The 27,354-nt window shown below is 40.3% G+C and overlaps 1 protein-coding gene across 3 annotated transcripts in view; it reads left to right on the top strand.

Annotated features, from left to right (window-relative positions):
• csmd3a (CUB and Sushi multiple domains 3a) overlaps positions 1-27,354 on the top strand; it is a 519,096-nt gene that overhangs the window by 161,636 nt on the left and 330,106 nt on the right. For all 3 annotated transcript variants that reach the window (XM_072692429.1, XM_072692430.1, XM_072692428.1), the window contains exons 6-8: positions 12,957-13,069; positions 17,595-17,672; positions 26,583-26,670. In XM_072692429.1, the coding sequence (XP_072548530.1) occupies positions 12,957-13,069; positions 17,595-17,672; positions 26,583-26,670 (279 nt within the window). The remainder of the gene's footprint in view (positions 1-12,956; positions 13,070-17,594; positions 17,673-26,582; positions 26,671-27,354) is intronic.

The following is a 27,354-nucleotide window of genomic DNA, read 5'->3' as shown; positions in this document are numbered from 1 at the left end:
GAATCCTCTCGAACCCTGTTCTGATCATCTGCAGCTGATGTTCTGCACCTGCTTCTAATTTGACAGATTTTCAGTAGTAATAAATGTGTGTGTGTGTATTTAGTTTAGTTGTATTACCTCCATCCCTCAATCTTGTTCAATGAAGATCTAATGTCCAGATGTTTAGATATGCAGTGGTGCTCAATCTTATCCACAAAGGCCCGGTGTGGTGGCAGGCCTTTATTCCAGCCAAGCAGAAAATTAATTGGCCACCCCTGGTCCAATCCATGTCCCGATCCATTTTTAAACAAGTATCATTTTTTAAGGTTCCAATCCACTTCCAGTCCTTAGGTTTGCTGTACCAGAAAGCTGTATTGCGTCCTCTAGGCGGCATTCATGGACATGACCCTCAGCTGCTGCAGACGAACGTCTCATTTGTTTGCAAACTACCCTAGACAGAGTTCATCTATGACCTTACTTCAGTGAGGAAAACAAAACTGAGCTTCATTTGAACTGATAAGTCATGCAAACTCTCCATTCCACCTTAAATAGTGCTGCAGTTACAGTGTGTACACTTCAACAGCAGACAGTCACTGCTGCATTATTTAAGGTGGAACAGGAGGTTTGGGGCAGAGGAAAACTTTAGCTTTGTGTTAGCTCAGAGCTTCGCTGTAAACGTGACGCAGCAACAGCAGACGTCTCCCAGAGCAGCAGGTAAAGAGAAGAGGAGGATCTAAACTCTTCACACTTCCAGAAAATGTTGGGCTGTTTTCTGCTGGTTTTCTCCACACTGCCAAAACCACCAAGTTTAGTTGTAGTTCTACAACAACAAATAGATTTTATCCCGTTATCTTCATTTGGGAAGATCTAATGTTCCTCACATCCCAGCTTTACTCTGGAATTCCACCTTGAATTCCATAGATCCCAGACTATGGCGGAAATGCTCCGTTCCACCAGCGAGAGAACCACTCTCCTTTCTCTGGTTCTAAACCAGCTCTGAACGGCGCATTCAGAGGAGGAGGCTAATGCTAATGCTAATACACACACACTATGTGATCTGACTGCATAGTTGTAAAGGAACTGGGAGCTGAATGGTGACAGTAAGCACATGTTCCCAGAGCAGAGAGGATTAGGGCCTTGCTCAGCTCCCAACCCTGTCATCAATAGCCCAGCGCTCTATCCGCTGAGCCTCCACTGCCCCCATCATCGAGTTTGGTGAGAAATGTGGGATTTGGGCCTCTTTACCTGCTGTGTGAACGTAGCCAGGACGTTCTGAAGGTGGACAGGTGAAATACAATCTATGTCTATGACTGAGGGCCGAGCCAGCCATGCGCTACGCATTAGCAGCATAGAGCGGATCTCCGTACGGCCGAAACTGCCCCGGCCTTGAAGCAGTTGCATATTACTGACGAGATGGAGCTTTTGTCCTGGCCCTGGCTCTCGATGTTGTTTACATCCCAGTAAATAGGAGGGTGATTTATAAAGGTCAGGCTTTATAGCACATATGAAAACCTTCACTAGTCCCACGCCACGCACCTGCTACCAGTCTCCATTTTTTTGGGATGTCTGCACTGGTGATGTTCTGTTCTTTCATTTATTTTCTGTTTGTTTGAATGTGAGAATCAACTGCAGTGTTGGGTTAGCGGGTAAAACATGTTATCAGTGCGTTCCTGCTGTAGCGGAGCACAAATCACACGGGTCATTATCATAAAGCTCTGGGATGTGTTAAATAAAACATACTAAAGGTACTGGCAGTGAATCAATGCTTGTGGAAAGCCTCAAATTTCAGGAGACTGTGTTCTCGCCCTCCCTCCCTTCCTCTCTCTCAATCACAAATGCGCACACACCGACACAGACACGGGGAGATGGAAAAAAGAGAGAGAGAGAGAGAAAGGGAGGACGAGAGAGACTGAGAAACCTGCTTACTGCAGCAAACAAGCTCTGCTGAAGAGACCATTGCATAACAGGGCAAAGCACACAAACTCCAGCAGCGACTCCAGCAGTGTTTTTCTCTCTCGTTTTGCTCTTTTTTCCTCCTCTCTCTCAGTCTGCAGGCCTGTTTAACTGGGGCTGATGTTGTGCGCTGACTGCGGCGCAGTTCAGGATATTCCTGAAACAGATCAAATACGAGCAGGAGAGCTTGATGACGCCAGTGTGTGCAAGCGCTAATGCGAGCATGCTGAAAATAGCAGTATTGCGGTTATATTGCTGTAAATTGTGAATGTCCTGAAAAACATGATGGTGCAGAGTTCGCTTTTTTACACTGATTGCCCTTACCAATAGCAATAGAGTCATGGTACACCTTTGGCTAGGACTGGGCGATATGGTAAAAATACTATATCACGGTAATTACAGACTAAAAACATCAGTGAGAGACTCTCCTGTACTGAATACAGTGATTTATACTCAACATCTGCTGCTCTTCATCTGATTAACCCAGTCTAATCACACTGTTAGTAATGAAACCTGCAGCTGATCAGTGTTTATTAAGCACTAACAGTCTCCTCAATATGCTTAGAAAAGCTTATTGTTATCACAATACGATACAATATCGTCATATTGCCCAGCTCTACTTCTGGCCCACTCTCATCACCGTTGTGTACCATTGTGCAATGATGGTCTTGGTCCATCAGTCTAGGTGCAGGAACGCAACCATGCTACTGCTGGCTATAGTCTGGCCAAATTTGGCCCAAAATTGACATGCTGTACAGTCCCTAAATTTAAACGTACTCTAAATATACTCTAAATGGACAAAAGTATTGGGACACCTGCCCAATAATTGTTATTTCCAAAATCAAGGGCATTAAAAAAGAGCTGATTCTGCTTTTGTTGGAGTTACTGTCTCTACTGTCCAGGGAAGAAGACATTCTACTGGAGTTTGGAGGAACATACGTTCAGCAACAGGAGCTGAGAGTTAGTGAGGTCAGGATGTTGGATGATCACCACCCACCTCATCCCCGACTGTCCAGCTCATCCCAAAAGTATTGGATGAAGCACCAACCATCATTCCAGAGAACACAGTTCCACTGCTCCACAGCTCAATGCTTGGGGACTTTATAGCCTTCTAGCCCACACATGATGATGAAACAGAGAGGATTTCCCCCCCTATTACGTAGTGGTGGGCGGCATAGTCATTAGTGCTCTAAAACGGTCACAGCCCTGAATCGATCAGTTTTGACCTGTAACACATCTGCCATTTCCGCTAGTCGGAAGGTTAGCAGCACACAGAACTGTGATTGGTTATTGGTTAGTAATTGGTGGGCTCAAAAAGAATCAATAATGCAAATGCTTTCAAGCAGTGGATCATGGGATGAACGTTCTGCTAATTGATCAAATCAACCAGTTATTTTTTTCTCACTTTGTTTTAGTGCTGTCAAAGATAACATACTAACCAGAGGAAAAACTGGGGAGGGGGCTAACACGGGTAAGCAATAGCCTACAGACAGCAATTTATATGTAAAACTAGGTGAAGAAGAATTAGCATATTCTCATGAATGCTAATGGTTTATATGTCAAAAGTAAAACACAAAAACAAGCGATAGTATTATCAAAAGGAATATTATCATATATATTCTGATACATATTTAGCATGGAGCATTTTTTTAGCTTCTGTAAATGAAATTCTTAGGCACTACGAATCATTTTATATGATTGTCAGACTAGCTCTCAGAAAAGCATGTAATTGTGAGCAGCTGCTATTTGTTTACTAGCAAGAGAGGTGGGGGAACACTGTGAAGGATGCCGCGGCCCCTCCTCATGTGTAAGGCCTTGTTGGGGACATAACGTGGCATTTAAAGCAGTATTATGTGAGAATTGTTATTTTTGGCTACTGGGCTCCCCCTGCAGTTGGGTAGTGTAATTCACGTTTACACCACTGCTGTAAATACAAATCGCACTTTGAGCGCACTCTCATAGACAGCTGTACACATGCATTTTTGGACAAGCTGAGAAATCCAGAAGTGGCACCTGAAAGGTAAAGAAGCAGGTGGACTAAGGCGGTAGATTGATATTACGGGATTTTACACTAGTGCCTGTATGAAACAAGGACAAGCAAATGATTCCATCTTGAAATGGTTAGTAGCTGAAGATCCATCATATAGATGTGATGAGACCTTGGATCAGGACCCTACAGAACATCGATAGCTACTGTGTTGTAGTGCTCACTGAGACTGGCTGACTCACTGGCTGGCTGTCTGTGTTGGTACCAAACTAAGGCATTGCATCATCTGGCTTCTCTATCTACTATCAGGACTGAACCCTGGACAGATGTCCAGAGGCAGTGAGGTATGCTTTATGCTGACCTCTTGATGGAGCACGGATGTTGTCGTTTTGGCCAGTCACTTCTCTGAGGCATTCTGTTTATAGTAACACAGTAACAGTTCCACCTTTGTTTCTTCCTCAAGACTTCAGTCATTGGACTATTAATGGACTAGAAAACATTCACCCAGCGGCTGTTTTTACTGTAGCCGATGATTTTAACTGGACAAACTTAAACCTAAAGAAGTTTGATTCAGCTTAAATATTTTCTTCACATTAACTTCCCAACCTGAGGAGACCAGACTGCTACACTGCGTTCAACGACAGTTACAAACAGCTCCCCTGGCCTGCCTTTGGCAAAGCTAATCACACAGCCATTCTTCTCCAGCCTGCATACAGACAAAGACTCAGACAGAGGGAAAAATGCTTCTCAGGTCAGTTCTTTAGTGGAATGAGGATGTTTTGAAACCACAGACTGGCAGATGTTTCGTGAGGTAGCAGGCACTGACAACAGCGACTACACTGACTCTATTACAGGCCCGTAAATGCACTGAAGACATTGTTCCAAAAAAGAGATATTGCACAGTACAACAGAATATAACCTCCACATTGAACCCATCTGTGGCAGTGAATGCACACTCACTCAGACTGGTGTTTAGGGCTGAATATAGATGGAGGAGAAAGAGCTGTTCCTTCACTCCCCTACCCTGATGTCCTACCAGTACTGGGGAGTCAACTGGAGATCTTCTGGTCCCAAACCCAAAAACAATGTCAGATAATTTGTAAAAATGTGGTGGAAAAAACCTGTGACAGAAGAAACACTGAGTCTCTGAGTCAGTGTCAAACGACCATGGATTCAAATAACTGTATGTAACTCTGGAGACCTGGTAGCCTACAAGAAGGTCAGATATGACTTTCAGAGGACCATCTGATACTGCTCAACATTCTCTGCCCTCCATAAAATCCTCCTCATTTTACCTTTTCTGAGTAAATGGCCACCCATCCCGACCTGCTGGAAGATTGCCCGCTGAGGCCCCCTCTACCTGCGTCAGACCAGCTGCCACCTACCATTACAACCAGCAGGCCCCGCCAACCCACCACCACCTATAGCAGACCAGCTGCACACCCTCCTACCACTGCTACCTGTTTAATGACCATGTTAAAACCTGAATGGACTCTTAACTATCTGCACTATTAATATCACCACTATTAACTATCTGTTGTATCTGGTTTGGTCATTTTTATCAATAATTTATCAATAGTTGTGATCAGAGGAGGACGGGTCGGGACCCCCTTGTGAGTCTTGGTTCCTCCCAAGGTTTCTTCCTCCAGCTCTGAGGGAGTTTTACCTTGCCACTGTCGCTATTGGCTGCTCACTGGGGGTCTTTGATTCTTTGTGTCTTACGTTATTTCTTTTTTTTGTCTTTTACTAATTACTAATCATGTAAAGCTGCTTTGTGACGACAACAGTTGTAAAAAGCTCTACAAATAAATCTGACTTGACTTGACTTGGCTGGCCAAAAGAGACTACCAGCAAAGAGTGAAGTGTTAGTATCACGGCTTAGACCACAGGCATGTATGGGATGGACTGGGCACTATTACAGACTACAGAGGGGATAGGAACTGTAGTCCTTCTTCTTTAGGAGAACCATCACTGTTCCAGTTCTTAAGGAACCTGTTATCATCTGCCTGAACGAATACCATCCTGTTGTTCAGTTGCTCTGACATCAACAGCCATACATTGCTTTGAGTGGCTGGTATAAACTCTTATCTGATCGTCCTTCCATTTTGCATGCACTCAAATAGATCTATGGATGACACAATTGCCTTAACAGTGCTCACTCGCATGGACAAGAAGAACACATAAATGATGGCGCTGTGAAATGACTACAGCTCAGTATTCAAGACTCCCTACCGAAGTCATCCCTACCAGAGCTCCCAGATTGTGGTCTACACACCTGTCTCTACAGTTGGATTCTGGACGTCTTGATGGGCAGACCCCACGTAGTGAAAATAGTACACAGCTTCTCCTCTAGCACAGGTGTTCCCCAGGGATATGTGCTTAGCCCCCTCCTATAATACCTGTTTACACATTGCTGTGTAGCCAAACCAACAAAACCAACATCGTCTTCAAGTTTGCTGATGACATGATCACGTTATGGGCCTCCTCACTACTTGTGATGATGGCTTACGGCCGGCCTACAGAGACAAAGTCAGTTCTCTGCCAGACTGGTGTAATGACTGCAGTGTCTCAACATCAACATCAGCAAAACAAAGGAGATGATTGTGGACTATAGGAAGCTGTACCTCCAGTGTGCACCTCAATGATGACCTCCCCTGCTCCCTCTTCATCAACACAGCTTTGAGATCCATGTGTCAGCAAGTCTTCTTCCTACTGAGACTCAAAAAGTTTGGTCTGCCGCCTAACATTCTCACCAACTTCTACAGATGCACCACAGACAGCTTTCTCACAGGCTGCATCACTGTCTGGTATGACAGCTGTGAATGCAAGGCCCTTCAGAGAGTGGTGAAGTCAGCAGAATTCATCATAAGCAGCCAACTCTCAGCCTTACAGGACATGTATCAGTCCTGATTCCTGAGGAAAACTCACAAAATCAGGTCAGACAGTAGTCACTCAGCAGGCGGTACTGTACTATTCCCTGGGCGCTGGAGTTGGCTGCCCACCGCTCTGGGTGTGTGTGTGTACTCACTGCCCCTAACACGTGTGTGAGTGTGTGTTCACTACCAGATGGGTTAAATGCGGAGGACACATTTCGCTGTACAGTCCACACTGTACAGTGACGAATACGTGCACCTTTATCCTTTATCCTTTATTCAGTCTAGAATGAACAGGCTAGGGAGTAGCTTCTACCCTCAGGCTACCAGGGTACTGAACAGGTCTTGAAGCTGTGGATTCATCCCCAATAATCTTGCCACTCCGTCACTTTATCATTATATTATACTAACACTATGGACACTCTCCACAAGCACTTTCATATGACAGAAGGTACTTTCTGTACTGTACATTACTGTCAATGCAATGCTATATCCGCTATATATTTATATATATATATATATTCATCATGTCACGTTATGCATTATTCTCATCGTCAATTTCTACTGGTGTGGTTGACAAAGTGTGTGACTTTGCATATATTACTGTATTTAACTGTATATAACTGTATTTTCTCTTGCAGTTGCACCACTGCAGCTTGGTTGTATACTCTCTCTTGCACTGCTATGGGAGTGCTAACTGCTGTCCACACATTTGTCGATGACCAAAAGCATCTGTAGCTTTTTATAGTATTCTACTGATGCTGTACATATTAAAGGTGCACACATTCTTATTTATTATTTTTAGCTTTTTGTGAAATTGTATAAAAGATAAGATAAGATAAGACAAGATAGTCCTTTATTAGTCTCACAGTGGGGAAATTCTCAGTATCACAGCAGAAAGGGATAACAAGACACTCAGTTACAAAAATGTAGATAAATAATTTACACTATATACACAATATAAACAAGAATTAAAAAAGCAATAGCAATATTATTTATTATAATATATAATATATTATGATCAGAATCAGATTTATTGGCCAAGTCTGTTCACGCAAACAAGGAATTTGTTTCGGCTGTTAGTGTCGCTATAGTATTAAGAATAAACAGCTACTCTACAAATAATTTACAGACGATACACAACATACAGAGAACAACATTATACATAGACTTTACAAGGACATTTATATATGGTGTGCTTTACAGTGTTATTTACAGAATAGCAGTATGCAACACTATACAGATTAAATATTGTGTGTATATATATATATATATAATGTCTAACAGTATTTTATTGTCCTGTATATTTAGTTTACTGCAGTTAGTAAGCAAAAATCTTGTGTCTAGTTAAACTGGCTATAGAGATCTCATAGACTCTTCTATCAAAGGGAAATGACTGGAAGAGGTGACGTCACAATGCAGTGAAGTTTGGCAAGGAACCTTTCTGATAGAATTGCTTATGGAATTGCTAGAATGCAGATCAGATTTCCCAATTTGACTGTAAAGCACCTTTAAGGAGATTTAACTGGACTCTGGAGGGGTGGTGCACTGTTGCACTGTGCAGCAACACCTGCACAAATATGACCTTCATGGAAAGGTCATTAATATAAATGTTTTCTCAAGAATTTTACAGAACTAGAAGCCTTTTGCAAAAAAAAAAAAAGTAAAAAATGGATGAAAACCCCAAACAAGACTTGAAAGACTCTTAGCTGCTAAGTGTTTCATTACTTCTACTTAAATATGATAGGAAATGTTTCATCTGTAGACTGTAGTCTTTAGGGCCTTTTGGAAATCAGGTCATCTTTTTACAGGCTTAGCTATTCAGGGGTGCTCAAACTTCTGCATGCCACAGTGTGTGTTGTGGAAGGATGTATTTTATCAGCATAGTGTTTCGCACTTTGTGGGTGTGGCAAACTTGTAGTGTTTCTCTGTGCAAGCAAGTCCAAAGCTTCAGAGCTCTCCAAATCCCTGGAAACGAGGAATCCTCTCTTTTTGGAATCAACTCCCAGTCCCACCGGCAGCGCTGCAGTGATACCACAGGATTTTCTAGCAGTTCTCACAAGTGATTTGTGAGTTATTTAAGCTAGATATCAAATACAGAACATGTTCAGTTATTTTTGAGGAAAGAATAAATTACAGAGTTGGTCTGTACCTCTGAATATTCAGTTTGGCAAACCTGTCTCTAATGTTGCTGTTGATATTAGCAAACCTGCTGCTTTTACTTTCCCTCATGTGGTAAGTATACAGTAGTAGAGCAGTAGTGGAGATACTGCTGCTTTTGAAAGTTGAAAAATCTGAAAACGTAATAACTTAATTATGTATATTGGGCATTATAGTCCAAACACAGCAAGATTTTACCATTTTTTTTTTTACCATGTTTGCCATGTATGCAAAGCGCACATGGATCAGCGAGCTTTTACTGGACAGTTTTACGTCCCAGAAGCTGGTTATGTCCTTTTTCTCCTGAAATTGCTAGCGCCTCCTGGCAAGGATGAGCCAAAGAACACTGCTACAGATTAGGTTCAGTCTGTTTCACTCACATTTACTGCTACTTAAAGGTCATATAATATATTTATTGAGGAATTTAAGTACTTTTGTGTATAAATAGTAAATGTGTGACTTTAATGATGGTGAAAAGCCTTTATTTTATCACATTATCTTTAACAGAGGTGAAAAACAACGATGAGCTCCCACAGTGCAATGTGCTGCTAGTAAGCTGAAGAGATTGAAGCCATGTTAGCTTTTAGCCTTGCCCCCCACTCAAGAAGAAATGGTGGGTAATGTGAGTTCAGCTCCAGTTTGGTTCAGCTGAGGTAGTCCAGTTTGTTTTTGAGGGAGCGGACAATGGAGAGACAGGATGGTAAAGGCTAGCTCAGATAGCTCTAGCTTTTAGCCTTTCCCAGTTTCCCCCACCCTGCCTTTCGCTTTGTTGCATGTTGAGTTTAAGCTCCTCTTCTGCGGGCACTGGCTCAGGAAAAGCTGCGGTCATGAGGCCTAGTTTCCGTTGCCACCCGTATTCCCATAACCAACAGGTGTCTGGAGGTGATGAGCTGCTCACCAGTATCAACACCACCATATTCTCCTTAAGTCACCATCACATTTTACTGCTTCTCCAGCTTTGACTTGAGCTAATCAGTATTTATCAGTAATCAATTCATCAGTAATAATCAGTAATGTAATCGATCCTAACAGCTCTAATAGACATTATATGTCCAAAAGTTTGTGGACACCCCTTCTAATGGCCGTGTTCAACTACTTCACACCCACACAGCTTGTCTAGTGCCTGTAAGGAAGTATTGCCAATAGATTAGGACTCTCTGGAGCAGATAAACATGAACCTATTGGCACCATGCTGTCTAATGCCAGGTGTGGGCTATAGAGGGGTATACATACATATATATACTCTGTGGAGCAATGGAGGACCTGTGTTCTCTGTAATGATGATTGGTGCTCCATCCAGTACATTTGGAATGAGTTGGGAGTTGGGGATGATGAGGTCGGGTGATGTTCATCCGAACTATCCTGACCTCATTAACACTCTTGGCGCTGAATGCAATCAAATCCTCACAGCATTTAAAAAGATCTAATAGAAAGTCTTCTTCCCTGGATAGTAGAGACAGTTTTTCCAACAAAAGCAGGATATTTATTCCCCTCAACTTCGGAAGAACCCAATACACCTTTACAGGTGTCCCAATACTTTTGTCTATATAGTGCACACATTGTGTGAGATGAGAGTCTGTATAAAAGTGTGTGTGTGTGTGGACAACTGAGAGGATTCAGACAAAGGGAATGTGTAGAATAATAACGTGACCCGAAGTTATCATCTCACTCCCCTACGGAGCGCTTTTGAGGGTTCAGCATCGGCTTCACCTCTATTCCCACCTATCGCTTATATAAGTCTCTGTCTTTTTTTTCAGGGAATGTTTCGAGTGTTCTGTTTGCCGCTCTGTTCTCCCAAGAACAAAATAGCCTATATACAGAATTGAGTTTGAAGTATTTGTCTAGATGTGAGGCGGTTAGACAAATCGGAATGGAGGGTCAATCCGTGTCACATCACTAGAAGTGTGGAAGTTTTGACACCACCTGTCAGGCATCTTTGAGTTGTGGCTTTGGAGGCCAGAAAGAGACATCTCTGATGTCGTTTGAGCGTTTTCATCAGCGGGAAGGTTTCATTAGATGAAACGAGCAGCCGTTAAAAACAGCCTCTTCGGTGACAGATTTTTCCTTTAAAGGTCTAATGAGGAGGGTTTTTTAGTATCACTAAATTACTCATGCATGAATTGACGTCGCCTTGATCAACTCAATGATCGCCCGTCATATCAGAACCTCAGAACCTGTATTTTTCTTTTCTTTTTTTTGGAAAGCATCAGCTGGCTTTTAGATGTTGTAAACATTGACAGATGGACCAATAGGAATGGTCTGAATTGGTCTGAATCTGATTACATTCGTTAGAATTCCCGTTATTCCCTTTAAGTATTTCTTGCACTCAATTCCCTTTTCCATCACTGTCATCAGCTTCAAATCTGCCTTCATCAGAAACCAGCTTCCGGACTTTGGTTTGGATCCGTTATTCAATTATACACCGACCAGCCATAACATTAGCACCACTGACAGGTGAATTGAAAAACATTGATTATGTTAATATACAGTAGCCTCAGAAAAGGTTCAATTAAAAAAAAAAAAAAAGGTTCAATTCTTAAAAAAACTAAAAGGTCCCATTCTTAAAAAAACGAAAAGGTTCAATTCTTAAAAAACCGAAAAGGTTCAATTCTTAAAAACCCGAAAAGGTTCAATTCTTAAAAACCCGAAAAGGTTCAATGTTTTAAAAAAACGAAAAGGTTAAATTCTTAAAAAAACGAAAAGGTTCAATTCTTTAAAAAATGAAAAGGTTCAATTCTTTAAAAAACTAAAAAGTTCAATTCCTAAAAAAAGGTTTAAATTAAAAAAAAAAATGAAACGGTTCAATTCTAAAAAAAATGAAAAGGTTCAATTCTTAAAATGTCATACAGAAAATGATCCAATCATGATTTTTTCACAATATCAGGATAAATCTGCCTTCATCAGAAACCAGCTTTCAGACTTTGGTTTGAATCAGTTGTTCAATTATACACCGACCAGCCATAACATTAGCACCACTGACAGATGAATTGAAAAACATTGATTAAGTTCATCTATAGTAGCTTCATCTGACAAGGGGTGGGATCTACATATTAGGCAGTAAGTGAGCAGTCAGTTCTTGAAGGTGTTGAAGCCCAAGTCCGTGACGGCTAGACGACTGGGTCAGAACATTGGGCAGGTCTTTTTCAGGGTTTTTCTGGTATGCAGTGGTCAGAACCTGCTAAAAGAGGTTCAAGAAAGGACCACCAGTGAACCAGATACAAAGTCAGGGTCATGCGATCCATGGAGGCCCCACCTCACAACTTACAGGAGTTGACCAACATTTTGATCTGGACAGGCTGTGTTTTTATTCAGTCAGGATATTTGTCTCACCAAAAGTACTGGAAATATGTAGATGTGCTTCCTGTGCTGGCTTGCCATTGGCCAATATGTCTTTAAGTCGTAATCAGACATTAAAAAATCTGATACCTTCTGTGATATAGATTTCCTGTGCTGGACTCTGGTGACATGCTCTGGACTGGGACTGAAATGGCAGATCACTCCTGTCAGGTTGGACTCATCAAGTTGCTACGACATGTTCTTCAAACACCGTGGGCTCTAAGTTCCATTACATTTCGTCCTCATTGCCCTTGATAAGTGTTCATTTATACTTAAAGAAAATGGATGTCATTTGAAAGATTGATGCCGTGAGTGAAGAACCCACTGAAAATAGGTCTCGAGCGTGGCGGCTCTTTTTCTTAGAACCTTTTTTTTTCAGCTCTAACCGCCGAGCTGTTTAAGTGGATAATGTGGGTCCAGGGTGAGATTGCCTTTAATTGAGGCCCCAACCAAGGCAATAAAACGTCCATCTCCAGCTTAAGGCAAGAGATTCAGAGCGCTGTGTGAAAAGGTTGAGCTGCATGTTAATTTGTCGTTTTTGCTCCTGGATCTTCAGCCCTGCATGTTCCTCAGGGCTACAGATTATGCTCGTCTGCCTACGGCGAAAGATGATGCTGGTGAGCTTGCGGCTGATCCGAGTGTTTGGTCTTTTTCTTTTTTCCTTTCAGGTTGTCCGGGACGAATATTCCCGTGCCCATAGTCAGCAACAAAAACTGGCTGAGGCTTCATTTCGTCACCGATAACGGCCATCGACACAAGGGCTTCAGCGCGCAGTATCAAGGTACTCAACTGTTCAGTATTTTTTGTATGTAGATTTGTAACAGTGCTGCACGATGAAGGGGGACCATAAAGGCCTTCTAGACCTTTTGAGAAGGCCTAATGTTGTCTAGGAAATATAAATGTAAAAAATATATATGTAATTTAAAGGTTTTTTTTTTTAAATGATCACATACTTGTATTCAACTACTGAATTATTCTCATAAGTCATTGTTAAGTTTTGGTTCAATTCTTAAAAAAATGAAAAGGTTAAATTCTTTAAAAAAAGAAAAGGTTAAATTCTTTAAAAAAAAGAAAAGGTTAAATTCTTTAAAAAATGAAAAGGTTCAATTCTTAAAAACAAAAAGGTTAAATTCTTTATAAAATGAAAAGGTTCAATTCTTAAAAAAATGAAAAGATTAAATAAAAAAAAAACAAAAAGGTTACATTCTTTAAAATATGAAAATGGTCAATTCTTAAAATGTCGTACAGAAAATGATCCAGTCATAGTTTTTTTCTTAAAGTCACCTTAACAAAGCTGTTTTGGTGGCACGAGGGGGGCCTACGCAATATTAGGCAGGTGATTTTAATGTTGTGGCTGAATGGCCATGTGTGGGAACACCACAGAAGTCTGTTGATGTGCTCAAGTGCACTGATATACCATAGAAATAGATTACATGCTTAGCAGTAGTAATGGTAATAATTATAAAATAATGGTGGATAATAATATCCAATATAATAATAATAATAATAATAGCATCAATAATAAGGTTAATAGTTAGAAACCATATAAACTTTAGTGTAGAAAATGGAGGGTAGGTATCTGGTCTAAGGAGGGTAACAGAGAGACCCAGGCAGTCACTTTTTAGTCAACTTGGAAACGAGCAAAGAGGTGGGATTAGTTCCGCTTGGAATTATGATGTTCAGTGAAGATTAACACAGTGTGACTTAAAACTGTGGCAGATCTGACTATAACAGCCTAACTGTCAGGAGAGAGCCAGAAGGTAGCACAGACACGAGCACACCCTGAAAAACAGATAGATACATAGACAGACAGACAGACAGGCAGACAGACACTTTATTGATCCTGAAGGAAATTTAGCAGCCAGTAGCAATTACACAATACAGCACAGTCATACAATAATAATATAACAATAAATACATAGAATAAATGTAAAAGGAATAAAAATATGCATCTGAATCTAACCAGAGATGAAAGGCAGTGCAGTGATAAAGAATAAGGAATTACTAATGTTCAGGAGGAGTGGCTATCAGCAGATAAATAACAATACTGAATAAACATGTGCATATACTGGTATTTAGGTGAAGTAAGTGTCAGTAGTCTCCAGGAGTGCAGATTTAGTGCAGTAAAGTGTAAATAGTGCAGATTAAACCTCTGATTAAACATAAGAGACTCTTCCACATTCCCCCTCCGGCCCCACTGGGAACAGCTCAGGACCCTGATGGCTCTCGGAACAAAGGATCTCCTGAGTCTGTCTGTAGAGCAGCTCTGCGACAGCAACCTGCCACTGAACTTGCTCCTTTGGTCCATAATGATGGTGTGCAGTGGGTGACCATCCATCATCGTCCTCTCAGCCACCTTAACCACAGTGTCCAGGTCTACACCAACCACTGACCAACAGCACGTCTGACCAACTGGCATCACTCCATCCATTAAAAGGCCTTACACATTTGACTAACTATCAGTGTAATTAATTAGCAATTGAGCAAACAATCAAGTGTCACTCTGGCCCCTTTTGGAGGTTCTAGATATGCGTAGGTACGGAATACCATGGAATATGGAAACAGTAAAAAACATAATAGAAACAGTAAATAATAGAAAACAGCAGCTGTAAAGGTCACTTACTGAAAGAGTCTGCTACACACAAAGTAAAATCTACTCTAATGTCTGTTACAAGTTTAAAAAAAAATGAATGTATGTCTTTTGTAAGCTTTAAATGTCTTAGCGTTTAATCCAGAGCAGATATAAATGCTCCAGTGCGGTGCTGTTCTTCTAACACTAACACAGTACTGGAATTCCAGAGAGGTAGAGGTGTTTTATTCCCTCATTCTTAGGTTTTGGCATTTATAGCCTGAAGACTAAGGTCTAACAGTCACTGTTCATCACTGCTGTACCAACCAGCCATAACATTAATACTAATACTAATACTAATAATAGATGAAGGAGAGAGCATTGATTATCTTCATCTCCAGTGGCTCCTGTAAAGGGGTGAGATCTACATATCAGGCAGCAAGTGAACAGTCAGTTCTTGAAGGTAATAAAGGTGTTTAAAGCAGAAAAAAGGGCAAACCAAAAACTGTGGTGACTTGATGAAAGTATAAAATGAGTCAAGTGAAATGAATTCTGCAGAAGAGTAAATCAGTGAATGAATAACTGGTATAGACTGTTGGTATTGGACTCCCGCTACTACGTCTAACTTTGATTTATTTTCCGTGTCGTAAAGTTGATGAATTTTAGACACTGTTGTGCTCCTTGACAGTGCCTTATAAGCTGCATCAGAAGATGAAATCTATAAAACCTCGACTAGCCCTCGGTCCTCTACCATCGAAACTGGTCTACAGTCCATAGAAATCCATTTTGCAATTGAGTTTGATAGTTAATTAATTAATTAATCAAAATGAACATGAAAATGAAATGAATGTTAATTTGACAGCCCAAAAAGATATTGACTGATTCACTGATATATACATTTTTTTTTTAAATGTAAAAAATAATATATATCTATATCTATATTTATCTATCTATCTATCTATCTATCTCTCTCTCTCTCTCTCTATATATATATATATATATATATATATATATATATATATAATTTCATTTTTGCATGTTGATGGAGACCTGGACTCTGTGGTTGCTAATTAATTACACTGATAGTTAGTCAAATGTGTAAGGCCTTTTAATGGATGGAGTAATGCCAGTTGGTCAGACGTGCTGTTGGTCAGTGGTTGGTGTAGACCTGGACTCTGTGGTTAAGGTGGCGGAGAGGAGGACACTGCACAAACTGCTCTCCATCATGGACGTATCAGTAATGTGAATAGTGGCTGAAATTATTTTGACCACAGTAATTTACCTCTGCTGTCATTGCAGAACCACTCATTTGAACCTGTTTATTCAGTATTGTCATTTATCTGCTGATAGCCACTCCTCCTGAACATTAGTCATTGCTTATTCTTTATCACTGCACTACCTTTCATCTCTGGTTAGATTCAGATGCATATTTTTATATTTTTTACATTAATTCTATTTATTGTTATTATTGTAATTATTGTATTACAGTGTAATTGCTACTGTCTGCTAAATTTCAGTCATTTACCTCTGCTATCATTGCAGAACCACTCATTTGAACCTGGTCAGGATAATTGGGAGTTCTTTTCATTTTGGGACACTTTTCCTCTTTTTCATGCCATGATATCAATCACTGTCAATTACAGTAAGGTTTCCATTACTTTAGTCAAATCATGTAAGGGAAGTTGGGATATGTTGGGGAAGTTATATTATCACGCACATCTTTAATTGCCTCTTCTGTCTTAATCAGCAGGTAATTATTTTCACATACAAGAAGTTAATTTGATTTTTGCCCATTTATGAAATAAGGATGACCTGTCAGAAGTTGTAGTAAAACAGGGTCGATCATGCCGTAAAAGCTATTTGTTGATAATTATTATTAATTATTAAAGGTATCATGAGGTTATGGAACCAATTTTCGCTGGCGGTGCATAAGGGACAAACCTCTGAACTGTTGCAAAACTAAGGGACCCCATCACAGGAAGAATCGTTATGTATAATTTAGCGTGGATGTGGTCCGCGATTGCTAATTTAGAGTCGCTTGCGCGATTGTAATTAATCAGTTGTCGTCATTTAATGAGAGTCCCTGACCACTATTTGTCACGGTAGACTTTATTGCTTCTGCAGTAGCTTTTTTTCCAAGACTTTCCTGGCTTTTGTCACATTGGTAAATGAAAACAGGGGGAGACGAAGCGCCGCCATGCCAGTAATTCTAACACAAACTCTGTAGCATTGATTGTCAGCTATTATCAGAAATAGCTGATTCCCTTTTTAATGCCCAAAAACAAGAATAGTGAGCTACCCTGAGCTACCGAAAATATAAAGAACACCCCCAGAAGCGTCAGAGTCGCCTATATATCCTGTCTCCTGAGATACTAATCATGAAGTCCGACCAGTGTTGTTGGTCAGGACGAGTGGGATTCCACTGTACTCAGTTTCTCGGTGCCATTGCATCAGATTCAGCCATCTTTGTGGATTATGAGACCGCTGGAGTTGAGACAGTGAAATCCCGAACTTTCTGAGGGAAAGATTGTTAGCCATGTAACACGCCGCCCTCCAAGTCTCTGAAGGGGATGGTTCTGTCCTTGTCCAACTCCTTGTTTCCTCTCGCTCATATTTTCTTGGGCATACAACAAATGGAGCCAGCAGAGATTGATCTCAGGACTGTCAGCTATTCTCTGAGAGACTGACTACTGCTGCTTTCATTTCATGTCTTTTTCTTTTCTCCCTCCCTGAACAGTGAAACGGTCTGGAGATTTCAAATCAAGAGGAGTGAAGCTATTGCCTGGGAAAGACAACACGAGTAAATTCTCCATCAGTAAGTCGGCCTTTCTCTTTGCATGTTTTTGAAGAATGGTTTTATGTTGGAAAGATGAGCTGTAAAAACTTTCACAAGGTCAGTGCCGTTGTTTAGCACATACAGTGTAATCGTGCTTTCTGATATGGGGCAGTGGTGGCTCAGCGGTTAGAGCTCCGGGCTGTCGATAACAGGGTTGTGGGTTCGATTCCCGGGCTCAGCAAGCTGCCACTGTTGGGCCCTTGAGCAAGGCCCTTTACCCTCTCTGCTCCCCGGGCGCTGGAGTTGGCTGCCCACCGCTCTGGGTGTGTGTGTACTCACTGCCCCTAACACATGTGTGTGTGTGAGTGTGTGTTCACTACCAGATGGGTTAAATGCGGAGGACACATTTCGGTGTACAGTGACAAATACGTGCACCTTTACCTTTGATGCAGAGACCCCTCAGTCTCTTCTGCTTAGGCACTTTTACTTTTACAGTTATTGTGTTAACAACCCATTTAGCAGTAAACATGCATCAGCTGAAGGACATATGCAGCTTATAAAGCACCAATATATGGATATACAAAGCCACGGAGACAGAAAATAAAAAAGATAATAAAATAACAGCAACAATTCTCAGCATTATATGGAAGACCCTTATTAATCAATATATTCAGTTAGACATTTTTGTAATAAAAGTACGACGTCTGGAAGTCTTGGTGGAACTGGTACTAGTTTAAAACCACTTATAGCAGTGAAAAAGACTGGGAGGTAGGCAGGTTCCAGATGACAGTTTGATGTCAGAAAGATGTTGGACTCTAATATCAGACAGACGTTGAATAATAGTAGAAAAATGAAAATCTGCTTGATGTATAAACTCAGCGCTATACAGATTATTATTGATTAATTTGATTTTGCTTGGAAATTAAAGTTACATATCCATCAGAAAATGACATTGAGTTGACATCAAGTTGACTCCAATATTAGACAGATGTTGAACTGTGGATGTTGGGCACATGTTGAATTTTGGTTGAAAATCAAATTGACAGATCCATCCAAAACCAACAATGGGTTGGCATCAAGATCTAATGCTGAAATTTGATTGGTAATTAGTCATATTTCCTTTAAAAATAACATTGGGTTGACATCAAGCTCTAATGTTGGACAAATGTTGAATTTTAATTGGAAATTAAAGGCACATATCCATCCAAAACCAAAAATGTGTTCACATCAAGTTGCAATGTTAGACAGATGTTGTATTTTGGTTGGAAATCAAAGTCACATATCCATAAAAATAACATTGGGTTGACATTAAGCTCTAATGTTGGACAGATTGGTTGGAAATCAAAAGCACATATTCATCCAACGCTGAGTTGACAGCAGACTCTTAACATACCTAATAACATGACTTAAAAACAATGTCATGTCTAAGAACATTCAGATTTAAGGTTGTGTGGACGTGAACATTCAACATGAAGTTCAGCAGATGTTGGGTTCTTCTCACCATACCTCACAACTAAATGTTGATATTTTACGTCAATGATCAAGTGTTGAATTTTAGTTAAAAATTTAAATCAGGTTTGCGTGAAAATCCAACATTGTCCAAATGTTTAATTTTGGTTGGAAATGAAAGTAACATATTCTTTAAAAAAAACAAAAACATTGGATTGACATCAAGCTCCAACATTAGACAGATGTTAAAGTTTGGATGTTGGACAGATTTTAAAATTTGGTTGGAAATCAAAATCACATATCTTTTAAAAATGGCTTTGGGTTGACATCAAGCTCCAACATTAGAAAGATGTTGAATTTTGTTTGGAAGTCAGTCACATATCCTTTTAAAAAATAACTCACATCAAACATACTTAATAACATGACTTAAAAACAATATGTCATGTCTAACAGCATTTAAATGTAATGTTATATATGTAACGTTATTATGAGACATGACGTTATATATGTAACGTTACATTAACAATCAACATGAAGTTCAGCAGATGTAAAAGGTAAAGGTGCACGTATTTGTCACTGTACACTGTACAGCGAAATGTGTCCTCCGCATTTAACCCATCTGGTAGTGAACACACACTCACACACACACACATGTGTTTGGGGCAGTGAGTACACACACACACACCCAGAGCAGTGGGCAGCCAACTTCAGCGCCCGGGGAGCAGAGAGGTTGGCTTTTGCTCAACATACCTCACGACTAATTGTTTATTTTACATCAATGATCAAATGTTATATTTTAATTGAGAATGAAAATCAGGTTGCCATCAAGCTCCAACGTTGTACAGATGTTGAATTTTGGTAGGAAATCAGTGTCACATATATTTCAAAAACCAACATTGGGTTGACATCAAACTCTTAACATACTTAACATCACTTAACATAAAACTTGACTTAAATGTCATGTCTAATAATGTGTGAATTTAACATTGTGTGGATTTTAACACTATGAAGTTCAGTAGATGTTGGGTTTTGCTCACCGTACCTCACTACTAAATGTTGGTATTTTCCGTCAGTATAACATTTGGAAGACGTTGGATTTTGGTTACCTCACATATCAATATCAGTGCCAGCTGTCGCCACTCTTCTACATCAAATTGACATTGCCACTAGACGCTGATACTGAATTTTGGTCGCCCAACTTCACAACCTACATTCAACCAGATTACAGCGTTTATCACCGTTGGTGGGCAGCTGGGATAAGAGAAGAGATAAGGGTCGTTCCTGTTGGGACAGTCCTCATTTTAGCCCCAAATCATCCAGCTAATTGTGAAATCCTGCCTTTTAAAATGCTTCACCGATCACCAAGAAAACCTAGTGCGCCTCTCCAAAGGTTGAATCCACACAGAATATTCCCCTCCGCTTCTGCAAGCAGCCAATAATCTATCTGCCAAAGCCTTTCCGCCTTTCTCAGATTGCAGCGAGCGATAGCACCCACCCAAATTAACCCCTGGCCTATTGGCTGTTTGCCCACTATGACTGTGGGGCTGCAAATTTGGTCCCGCCCGCCAATTACTTTGCAAATCATGCAGGACCCACTGGCAAACCCACCTTGTATAGACCTCTAAAGTATAAAATCACAGAATTCACTCCTACATTATTGGATCTCCCTCTGGGTGGCTGTAATACAGCACTGTCTGGAAGCAGGTAAACAGCTTACAGAGAGAGCTACCCAAGCTAAAGAACAGCCTGATCGGAGAGGGGGGGGGGCTGTAATGCATACCACAAAAGTAAACAACTAGTGAGCTCCATTAACAGTCAACCCTATTCCATTTTATTTGTCCAAATGTGCCATACACTGGGTTATTGTCTGGGTTGCCAGACAAAGGGGCAGTGGTTAGAGCACTGGGTTATTGAACACAGGGTTGTGGGTTCAGTACCTGGGTTGGCTGGGCTGCCACTAATAGCTCATTGAACAAAACCTGATCCTTCATTTTTAATGTTGTGCTATACCGGTACAGAGTCATAGCAAAATATTATAACCACCCCTGGTTTGGAATGAACTCCTTAGGCCCATTATATCAGCTCCACTTCCCATATTCCAGACTGTATCCATCTGTTTCTCTGCTCTGTCAGCCTCATTTCACCCTGTTCTTCAGTGGTCAGGACCCCAGGGGTGGTGGGTCATTCTCAGCACTGCAGTGACACTGACATGGTGGTGGTGTGTTAGTAGTGTGTGTGTTGACACAGTAGTACTGCTGCCGGGTTGCTAAACTCCTCAAGGGTCACTGCTGGACTGAGAATAGTCCACCAACCAGACAAATCCAGCTAACAGCGAACTGAAGGCGACGTCCTGTGAGCAGTGTCTGCCACACATTGCTGGATGCTGCTGGACAACGGCATTACAGTAAAAACTCCTGTTAGACTTGCCATTTACTGTGTTTTACTCTACTGTGTCAGGTACTTACCATTTTTTATTAAAAATGATTGAGCTATCAAGTAAAGAAAAAAGGTAAAAGAGACTACAAGTGCATACAGTACATTCACTACAGTACCCATAATGCAATGCACTCAAAAATGCAAACCAAAGCGATACACATGTAAGTTTAGGAACAAAAGATTTTATTTATATTCTATATTAAGGTTTGCTGTATTTGACCCTCTGGGTTAATGTTAACTGACTGGTCACTACTGACCTCTCTCCACCTGTCTCCTCACCTTTCTAAGATTTGTACTCACTCCAGTTCCAATGAACAAACAGGAGGTGATGAAAATATATAATTTTTAATTTATAGCAGAGATGTGTTTCTGGTTTGGCCTACATCTAAACATATCACTCTTGGCCAAGTTCAGTGTTTCTTGATGTTTCTATTAATAACTTAATAAATCATTTTAATGGATAAATAGGCATAATTTTCTGTTTTGTATTATTTTTGCTTTGTACAATTTTAGTCAGGAATGGCACACAATGCAAAAGTTTGTTGAGATCCCTAAGAGATTTGAGCTCTCGGGTCTTATGTCTATAAATACTTATTATATTAAATAAATACAAATATATTCTTATATATTATAAATAATATTATTATATTATTTTTTATTAAGTGTATGTATTACTTATAAATTTGTTACATTTTTAAAATAATTTTGTAACAAAATGTAGTGAAATGTTATGCATTAAAATATTTTTTATTATTATTTTTTAATAGTTATATTTATTTTTTAAAAATTATAATTTTATATTAGCTTTTTGGCTCTCGGCCAATCATAACAGTGCGCTCTGTCTCCACAAGACTGACAGTTCTGGTGACTTTTGGGCTTGATTAGACAAAGTGACTTTTCTCATCCCACTCTGAACCACAGTATGATGTTTTTGTGTCCGCTGTTGACAAATGATCAGCGCTAACAAAGCATGAAATCATATTCATGCCATGCTAATGGTTATTGACTACTGCATTTAGAAGTCTGCCTATAAGTTTGAGTCAGCTAACGTTTTACATTCTAATTGCCCTTGATCCCACTTTGTTGTGGCAGGGTCACCGCTTTGTTCCTTTAGGATGACGGAGTGTACCTTTAATGAGCGAATAATGAGCGCGATGCAGTCTAGCGTGCTGGCCTGGATACAGATTCGGGGCCACACGTCGAGTCATTATTGACTAATCACTATCACTGCCGATGATTCCTATTCCCTACCAGTATAAGTGCATGCTTGCGTGGCTGCCATTGTAATAAGGTATTGAGCACAACGATTCATTTTCGAGCCAACAGTGTAGCACTTCAAATGCATAATTACTACAGGATAGAATTTTTATTACCCTCCATTTCACAGTGGCTGCCTCGTGCATTCTGAATGATGAATTATGAGTGAATTATTGGGCTCAGCCTCATCTTATTCAGGGCCCCAATACACCAGCAAACACCCCTGTGTAAATCAATGGGGTCTTTAATTTACCAACTCGAAATCTGCCGCTGAACCGACAGCAATTAAGCCAGGCTTAGAGTCATTTCCTGTGCGTTTGGAAAATGGATACCGCTTTCAACTTTTTGTTTTGATTGAGTTTCGAATGCTGAGGCATGCTGGAGCAGTAAACAATGAGAGGCTGCATGGTAGAGAGATTTACCATTTTAAGTTAAGTAGTGGCGTTAGGCACAATTTAAAACTCCCAAAGTTAAACAGTGCTAAAACTTACCCACCTGAGGAAAACAATGGGCCTTATTCACTAATAGCTTACTACTAAATATAAGCACATCAGATTCGTCGTGCTTTTAAAAGTGCAAAGTTGCTCACAGCTCTGCTTTTGTAACGATGGACACCCATTGTCCTCGTAAACTGGACGAATCCCAAATAAGAAAGCGCTAATGAATGTCAGAATTTTGCATACTGTGTAAGTGGGTTTCGAAAAGAAAAAAGTAGAGACCAGCCTACATGATCAGTTTCTCTGGTTTAGGGAAATTAATATTTATGTTGTGTTTCATAAACCATGGACAACATTTCCCCTAAATTACAAATAAAATATTTGCTATTTAGAGCATTTATTTATTTGCAGAAATGACAACTGCTCAAATAATGCAAAGAAATTATGATAATAGTTATAATGCAAACAAGTTATTATTGAAATTTAAACAATACAGCCCTAATATCTGAACTTTAAGAGCATTCAAAAATCACTATAGTGAAAAAAGCTTGACTGCCAATCACAGCTCTCGTGTCTTGGCTGGCTCTCCACTAGTCTTTTACATTGCTGTTGGGACTTTATGCCAGACATAATCTGCAAATTCAGGTAACTCAGCTTTGTTTGGTAAAATGCCTGGAATAAAATGACTACCAGACACGTATAGATGAAAATGTAATTTTATTTATTTATTTATTTATTTTTATTTATTAGATTTTATTAAAAATATAAATATAATATTTGTTTGTGGAGCTGTATATGTGGTAATATGGACTTCTCTCATTGGCCTTATATAAAATATAAATATAAATAGTATATTTTTACTACCATTGTATTTTTATAGTGCTAATATTTGTTGTTCCATAAGCAAATAGGTTAAAAAAAAGTGATAAAACCCTAAACTTTAGTCAGTGCCCAGTTGTGTAACTTACAAACCACATCTTAAACCAAGAGCTGAAAAATAAAAGTTTTTCAATAAAACATTTTCTTTTATAGCCAAGATGAGTAAGTTTATCCCTACAGTATGCAGCTCTCTGTTATATGCTACTCTGCTGTTATCCCCTACGTACCTACAACATATTTTGTACCTGGCATTAATGAAGTGTTATACAAAAACACACAGCATTTTATAAATAGATATATATGTTAGAAATACAGTGGAAATGAATCCGCATCCTGATTGTTTCTATTTTTGCATATTTGTCACACATTTCAGATCTTCATACCAATTGTAAGACAAAGACAACCTGAGAAAAAAGAGTTTCTAAATGATAATGGCAACTGCAGGCCTTAATCACCTAAGTTAAGGTCAGCGGTAATGATACTGCCATTAGGAGGAGACCAGGTGAAATGGTATTCATGGGAAAGTTGCACAGTCGAAAAACCTCTGCTAGAACATAAAGACATGTCTCACATTTGCCAAAGAAACACCTGGTTGACCTTTTGGAATATTGTTCTGTGGACAAATGAGTGGAAAGAGGAACTTTGTGGAAGACACGGGTCTCCATACATCTGGCGGAAAGCTAAAGCGCATTCCACCATACAAACATCATACATACCAAAGTTCAAACATGGTGTTGGTAGTGTGATGGTGTGGGGATGCTATGTTGCTTTACTGCCTGACGATGTGTTAGAATTGACAGAACCATGAATTCTGCTCTTCATAAAAGTTCAGTGCAGTTGGGTTATGTAACAAGACAATGATCCAAACATACAAAAGCGTGTCCACCTAAATAGCTCTGAGGAAACAGCATGAAGGTCCATTGTTATGCTGTAGCAGGGCCTTAAATGGGCAGTTCATGCTCGAAAGACCTTCCAGTGTAGCTGAATGTAAGAAGAGTGGATCAGAAATGTCTGCCACATACAGCATGTTTTGTATGGCGGTTTGTTGTATAGTATAAGTTAATGTGTAAATATTCAGTATTGCTATTTTGTAAATATGTGTGTGGGGGGGGGCTGTACGTCTGTGAGGGACGATGTTTTTTTCACTCACCTTTACACCTGTGTAATTTGATGCGACAATAAAAGTGATTTGATTTGATTTGGATAGAATTGAGATAAAGCAGGTTTTGTGGATGAGTATTTATTTGTTTAATTAATAAATGAATGTTTGTAGCCTCCCCCTAGCACTAACAATGCTCCCGATACTAGTAGGAGAAGGACAACCCCAACTCCACAACTTATCCATCCCAAAAGTACTGGTTGGCGCACCATCATCATTCCAGAGAACACAGTTCTTCCATTGCTCCACACCTCAATGCTGGGGGGCTTTATACCCCTCTAGCCCACGCCAGGTGTCAAGGCGGGTTAGGCCAGACACAGAGGGATGCAAGTAATTTGTTAAACAAAACAAGACACACAAAAGGGGGCAAATGAGACAAGATGCAGCAGCATAAGCGTGAACACAGTGATCAACACAACCTGAACATGGCAAATAAGAGGGTGAAAACCTGAGACCTGAGACCGGGGGATTAGCTGGGGAACCAGCCACTTGGCAATAGCAGCTAGGCCGACCCAACCTGGAACTGCTGCGTAGCAGAGGGTCGCCTAGCTGGAGCAAGAGTGATGGGTATAACTTAGCAGATAGCGAGCGAACCTCGCTAAATACTTGAACCACCGGGTGGCTTGCTTGCCAACGAGGAAGTCGAGCCGAAGCTGGCCTAAACACAACGTGGTACCTCAAGGTTCCTTAACCATTTATCCATTTAATTCTCGGCGAGGAGCTCTGTAGCCGAGCCCCTTAAGTACCCCCAGTCTCAGGTAAAACACATTAACTAAACAAGACGTGATAAACCTGAATCCAAACACATGAACATGAACAAAACACTGAACCGAACATACATGAACGCAAATGAACAAGAACCGAGTCTGTGAATCAAAACCAGAACGGAAACACAGCAAAAGTCCTCCTGTGGGCCTGTGGGCGGCGGCTCGGAATCGCCCCGGGGGAGGGCGCGGTACTGAGGGGCTGACACCAAGTTCCAAAGGGTTCATGTTTATCTGCACCAGAGACATTAAATTTGACAGATATGCAAAAACAGAAGACATTGGGAAGGGGGATATAAGTGGGAATTACTTTACTTTAACTAGTTAAAAAAAATGCCTAAAGTGATGATGACAAGTCTTCTCTGAAGAGATCCTTAAAAAAGTCATTTTCTCTGAAGTGATGAGAATGTAACTTGCTGCTGCCCACCTCTGCGCGCAGGACAAGCAGTATCTGTGGGCAGCATGGCTTTAAAATATTATTCCACTGCGCGCCCACACCGTGGCTCTGCTGTAGGCCGCTAATGGTTGTGGACTAGCTTACAGCTGTGCTTCATCTCTGATCCTGCAGTGAACGAGGGAGGCGTGAAGCAAGTGTCCAACTACTGTCCAGACCCTGGAGAGCCGGAGAACGGCAGGCGCATGGGTTCTGATTTCAGGTAAACCCTGTGTGTTTATGTGTGTTCAGCTATAAAGGCTGTGTATGCCAGCAGCCATTGACTAATTGCTATGACATTCCTGATTGCATTTATTTACTGAAATTTCTGTGACAGTGACGTACAGCGGTCCACAAAAATATGTGTGTGGGCATTTTTGTGATGTATGACATATGCTCAATGAATGGGGTCAAATGGAATGGATTTATTTTTACTATCATGTTTTATAAAAATGAACAGAAAACTCTCTAGAATAAACACAAAAGTGCATAAAACCCAACTGAGTTTGATAAAAATGACCCTTCGAAAACATGAACATTGGAAGCTTTAACATTTGCTGCAAAACAGGTAGTCTAGTTAGGTGTAGTTAGTCTAGTTTGGTAGCTTCAACCAGTAGATGCTGTGCTAAAGCTTTTACATTACATTACATTGAAGGCCTTTAGTAGACGCTCTTCTCCAGAGCAACTTACATCAGTGCTTCACTGTTTACTCAGAAAATACCCTTAGCTAGTTTGTTAAGGCTCAGAGCCAATAGATCCATCTAAGCTTAGATACAACTAAATACAGAAGTCAGTTTGGAAACCACAATACTCAACATACTCTTTGAAAATATGGGTCTTCAGTCTGCATTTAACAGCAAGATTTTAGATTTTTTTTATATGTGTCACCAAAAGCCCCCCACTGTGT

This window comes from Salminus brasiliensis, chromosome 1, assembly GCF_030463535.1.
Source record: "Salminus brasiliensis chromosome 1, fSalBra1.hap2, whole genome shotgun sequence".
NCBI classification, from domain to species: Eukaryota; Metazoa; Chordata; class Actinopteri; order Characiformes; family Bryconidae; genus Salminus; species Salminus brasiliensis.
Note: the sequence above shows the minus strand (reverse complement) of the source record. Positions and strands in the feature narration are given on the sequence as shown.